Source organism: Tiliqua scincoides, chromosome 3, assembly GCF_035046505.1.
Source record: "Tiliqua scincoides isolate rTilSci1 chromosome 3, rTilSci1.hap2, whole genome shotgun sequence".
Lineage (NCBI taxonomy): Eukaryota > Metazoa > Chordata > Lepidosauria > Squamata > Scincidae > Tiliqua > Tiliqua scincoides.
The window spans coordinates 228730430-228736429 of NC_089823.1; the positions used below are offsets into that span (position 1 = coordinate 228730430).

The 6000-nt window shown below is 44.4% G+C and overlaps 1 protein-coding gene across 1 annotated transcript in view; it reads left to right on the forward strand.

Annotated features, from left to right (window-relative positions):
• The window catches only part of NAALADL2 (N-acetylated alpha-linked acidic dipeptidase like 2), a 395487-nt gene extending 389718 nt beyond the window's left edge, over window positions 1–5769 (forward strand). Inside the window, exon 14 of the mRNA XM_066622267.1 lies at window positions 5571–5769. Within this exon, the coding sequence (XP_066478364.1) occupies window positions 5571–5769 (199 nt within the window). The remainder of the gene's footprint in view (window positions 1–5570) is intronic.
• The last annotated feature ends 231 nt before the right edge of the window (window positions 5770–6000 follow it).

Sequence of the window (6000 nt, forward strand, 5' to 3'; positions counted from 1 at the left end):
GGTGCTCCAACATAAGAACATAAGAACAGCCCACTGGAGCAGGCCATAGGCCCATCTAGTCCAGCTTCCTGTATCTCACAGCGGCCCACCAAATGCCCCAGGGAGCACACCAGATTGCACACTCCACCATTGCTCTGGCAGCTCATGGCTTCACATGCTGCTGGAGGTCCTTTTGTGACTGCCATAAGGCAGTCTCCACTGGAGAAACGCACGTTCTGCCAGGAAATTGGCCCTTTCAGACTGGGCCACGAGTTGGTTTTACTAAATACAGTGTTTCCCAAAGCCTGTTTACTCAATCTGCATAATTAGGTCCATCTGGATTCTTCTCCCCTTTTCTTGTCATTTCTATTCCGGCTGTGGTTAATAAGACACTGAACCTATTGGATTTTCAGTATTCTGCGCAAAAATATTTATTTACATTTTTGTCACTTGTTCTCATTCTAAGTTGTTATCAGGGGAATAAGTCATAGTGTCATCTGTTTAGCGGCGCAATAGTGTGACATCTTTCACTTTGCACGATTCACACGACTAATCCAAAAAGGCGAAAAAATAGCAGCTGCCATGGAAAACAACAGCATTAAACAAGGCAAAAGAAGGATAAGATTTGCACGGAGTGTTTTGAAGCAAAATTCCCCCTTCAGGATAAGAACATAAGAACATAAGAACAGCCCCACTGGATCAGGCCATAGGCCCATCTAGTCCAGCTTCCTGTATCTCACAGCGGCCCACCAAATGCCCCAGGGAGCACACCAGATAACAAGAGACCTCATCCTGGTGCCCTCCCTTGCATCTGGCATTCTGACATAACCCATTTCTAAAATCAGGAGTTTGTGCATACACATCATGGCTTGTACCCCATAATGGATTTTTCCTCCAGAAACTTGTCCAATCCCCTTTTAAAGGCATCTAGGCTAGACGCCATCACCACACCCTGTTGCAAGGAGTTCCACAGACCGACCACACGCTGAGTAAAGAAATATTTTCTTTTGTCTGTCCTAACCCGCCCAACACTCAATTTTAGTGGATATCCCCTGGTTCTGGTATTATGTGAGAGTGTAAAGACCATCTCCCTATCCACTCTGTCCATCCCCTGCATAATTTTGTATGTCTCAATCATGTCCCCCCTCAGGCGTCTCTTTTCTAGGCTGAAGAGGCCCAAACGCCGTAGCCTTTCCTCATAAGGAAGGTGCCCCAGCCCAGCAATCATCTTAGTTGCCCTCTTTTGCACCTTTTCCATTTCCACTATGTCTTTTTTGAGATGCGGCAACCAGAACTGGACACAATACTCCAGGTGTGGCCTTACCATGGATTTGTACAACGGCATTATAATATTAGCCGTTTTGTTCTCAATACCCTTCCTAATGATCCCAAGCATAGAATTGGCCTTCTTCACTGCCATCGCACATTGGGTCGACGCCTCTATCCTGAAATTAAAACTACAGCATAGCTAGCGTAGCACAAGCCTGTACAACAATGCTGCTGCATCCTGCTTGTTCTAATAACATTTCTTACTGCAAAAGCATCCAAAGGTTGCAAACACATCACTTAGGGACAATTTCAGAGCTTCGGATCCCTTGATTGCCCTGTTAAGCCATTTTTGCCCAATGTTGCATATACGCAACAGGGATCAAATGTGTACACACCTGTGGGCTGGGCAGAAATGGGTAATCTGATGCTGATTGATCATGGCATCTACTTGTCCATTGTCATAAAAATAAATCTGATAACTGCTGGTGCACTTTTTCATTGCTCTCCTCCATCAGCTCAGTCCTAACTAACTTTCTAGCACTGATGCAGCCGTGCCAATGCGGAGGGATGGGGAGGCAGTCTTGCAGGCCTCCTCAAGGTAAGAGATGGTTTGTTCCCTTGCCGCAGGGCTGCACTGCAGCTGCATTGGGCCTGGAAAGTTGGTTAGGATTTCCAGTGTCTTGCTACAATGATGTCCAGCTGAAGTCCAGCTTGGAGGCAGGCTGTGCAGCATGGCCTTTCCCAGTTTGAAGAGACACTTGGCCAACAGACTGAGGCTAAGAGGCAAAGAAGGAAGGCCCATAGCCAGGGAGACAGACCAGGGACAGACTGCACTTGCTCCCAGTGTGGAAGGGATTGTCCCGAATCGGCCTTTTCAGCCACACTAGACGCTGTTCCAGAACCACCATTCAGTGTGTGACACCATAGTCTTCAGAGACTGAAGGTTGCCAGCATTATTATTATTATTATGCTACAATGATGTACGTATTTAAGCAGCTGAGATTTTAAAATGTTTCTATTATGCCAGTTTTTGTTCCTGGGGGTCGGATCGGGGAAAGCGATGCTCTTTATGCAAAGACGACGACTATAAAGTCACAGTTTCAAAGTGCACTTTCGAAGTTGCCATTTATCCTGTCACCTTTTTTTTTCAGCCAATACCTCTCTTGGAATGGTAATTAGAAGGCTCTGATAGTAATCTACAGAAAATACTCTTTGGTAGTCTTCTGGGTGACTATCACTGGCAGTTTTATTACTAATTTGGAGTTGCCACTGGGCCTGTCATGTAATTAAGTTACTAATGGAGTGTCTTGGCTGAGCTGCTTTCTTTTGTGTGTCTTTTTTTTTTCCTTCCCTATCTGTTCATTTTATGAAACCTTTTGTATGCGTTTGAGCATAAAGTCCTGTCTGCAATCACTCACTGACCTTTTTTTTATTTTCCAACATTGAACACTTTGGTTTACAATCAAAGGCGCCCCTGGGTAGAGATTTATGATATTTACATACTGCTCTAATTAGGATAATGATTACACCTACTTTAAGATAACATTTATAACCTACTCTAACAGACCCACCAAAGCCTACTGGAAACCCACTGAGTAGTGTTTTTATTTTATTTTATATTTTATGCTGATATGCTTTGCCACTTGAAATCTATCATAGCTCTCCTTCAAAGAATAGCTGTGGAACTGGTCCACTGGGAACCTTCTTGTCATTCTTCCACCTACGTTCTGCTCCCCTTGCCGGAGGAAGCAATTGCTTGTTGCTACTCAAGTGGCTTCCTTTTCCTCTAAAGACCCCCTTCTCACAAACACACATATGGAACCACATGGGTCTAATACTATGAGTCACAGTATACTTGGCTCCAGAGCAAAGAAGTGGCTGCTCCAAGCTTTGCCAAGCATTTGCAACAGGAAGCGATGATTTTGCCATGCTCAGAGTAGTGCTGCAGAGCAGAGCTAAGAAGTGAACATTCTGATCTTGGCCAAGTTAGGGTGCCCCTTGCTGCCTTCTTGGCTGGAACTTGTGCAGCAACCCTTCCAGCTTGGTACGTGGGATGAGACGCCCCCCAACCCCTGTTTGCTATGCCACTGACTGCAACTGTATGTATAGGTCAATTGCATGACTCTTTCCCAGTCCACACTCCCCACACTCATAACATAGCCTTGTGTGGTAGCAACATGGGGCACATGATGCATACCATAACTGTGTGGGATCAATACCACAGTGAAGCAGTTCCCAAATAGCTTGAAATTTGTTTGAAAGAGGCCTAAGCCCCTTCTTTAGCCCCATTTCTTTAGTAAAGACTTTTCATGCCACTGCCCTACCTTTCTCCACCACTCAGATGTCAGCATCTCTCCCTCCCTCTCTCCTCTTGGTTGGCAAGCTTCAGTCTCGAAAGACTATGGTATAAGCCTAGAGCACCCAGTATTCCCAGGCGGTCTCCCATCCAAGTACTAACCAGGCCTGATCCTGCTTAGCTTCCAAGATCAGACAAGATCAGGCATGTGCAGGGTAACAGTTGCTGCCCTCCTCTTATTCCTGCAGATTATGGGTCATTTAAGAAAGCAAGATGGTATTTCTGTCCTATGTACAGTGTTCCCTATGCACACAGTTCTCACAAAATAAATGTTGGCATTAGCAATGGTTGGCATTGTCATGTGACCTTCCATCATCCTCTTATTGCTTCCAAACCTTCTTAACTTTAACCCATTTCTGCCCACCCCACAGGTACACATTTGATCTGTTGCATATATGCAATGTTGGGCAGAAATGGCTTAATTAGGAATGCACAGGCTCTCATGGCAAAGTCACTTCTCAGCATGTGCACTCACTTTTCTTGTCCATCTTGTACACTCGCCCAAATCTTCAGATTATTCTCTCCAAATTCGTGTCAAAAACTTGCTTTAAGGCAAAATGTAGTAGCAACTAGGGATAAGGCCCCTGCTCCATTTCCTTACTTCATGTGTTGTCTCTGCCCTGTGTTTGTTTGTTTATTTTATTTATTTATATCATGCCTCCTTTAAAAAAAAATACTTGGTTACTTGCAATCCTTAATACACCATCATAATGCAAAGAATAGCAGAATTTTTAAAAAAATAATAGAGACAATAAAACCATATAAAGCATAGGTGTGTGCTCATGGCAAACCAAAAATTGTCTGCTGAAACATCAGAAGCTTGAAATGGCACCAAACAGCAAAGGTTCCCACCTCACCTTACCTCACCTCTCTTACTAGGGAATTCCATAAAATGGAAGTTGCCAGCAAGAAAGCCTTCTCCTGGTCCCTGCAGACTGAACCTCTGACAGTGACAGCACCCAGTTGAATACCATCCTCAGACATCTAATGAGATGGGTAAATTCATCTGGGTGAAGGCAGTCCTGCAAATACTCTGGCAATTGCTACCCATCCAGGGCCAACCCATCCATGAGGCCAACTAGTGGTCACCTCAGGCAAGCAGATTGGTCAGGAGAGCCCATCTCTATCCACCAACTTGCCTCCAGAGTTCTTCCTTCCCACTCCCTTGATTGAAAAAGGAAGAGGGGGGATGAAGCGGAAATGTGGGGATGAGAGTGCTGAGCTAGAACATTGGAAAGTGGAAGGCTGGCCTGTCATTGGGAAAAGAGGATAGCATTTGGCATGTCGCCTCAGGCTTCAGGAGGGCTTGGGCTAGCACTGGGCCCACCACAATGTGAAATAGTGAACTGGCAGGCTATTTGCAGGGGAACAGCAATGAGTAACAGAAGTAGTAGTAGTAGAATCTTTATTGGCATAAGTAGCAGAAGTAGCACAGCACAATATAAAGTAGCAGCCTCCTCATCTCTTTGAATGGGAAACTCTATTGAGAAAAAACTTGGCGGAGTGCAACTGCAAGCTGGTCAGCTGACTGCATGGTGAATCCTTTTTAAGCACTGAGCAATCAGGGGGATATGATCAGGTGCAGGATGTTGTCTGTTGAGCATGGGATTGGTCTGTTGTTCTTCCCAGTGTGGAAATGTTAGCAGTTGTACGAGGTATGTCACGGAGCTGAGGTTAACAGATATATCTCTATATTTCACATCTTGACTGATGGTGTTTCCTTTGATAAGATTTGTGGATGTCTGCTCTTGGAGCAATGAATGGGCCCATCTCTGCAAAGGCAGACAAATCGTACACGTTCAACTTCAGAGCTTGCCTCTGGTTAATATTATAGCAGGTAATGTGTGTAATTTGTAAACGTGGCTGCCACCTGCGGGTATCATCGATGATTTCAGATTATTTTTCAGATATCTTTTTCTCATCCGTTTGACTCGAGCATTTACTGTTCTCCATTGTTCTCTTTCAGAAACATTCTTTACAGACTGGATGAAAGGACGCACCAATTTTCCCTACTGCTAGAGGCGGTGGAACACTGCAATCTACGTCAGTCAAATGAAACTCTTCCAGCAGCCTTGTCAAAAGTGCTCAACAGCCTAAATTCTGCTCAGGTTTATTTCAAAGCAGGACTTGATGTCTTTGAGGCTGCCTTGGTGGGAAGCAAATGAGGAAACTCTTCTGTGTTCCATGATAACACAAAAACACACAATTGAAAACTTTGTTTACATTTTACAAAGGAAAACTTTGAGCTGGACCAGACATTCCATAGGGTTGAAACCTTTCCTTCTGTTTAGTTTTCAACCCTTTTAAAAGAGTCCTTGTTTCAAAGTATCATGTTGTACGTTTAGATAAATCTAAGGCAGCCTTTTGCACTGTTTATCACGTACGTCTATCTCTGA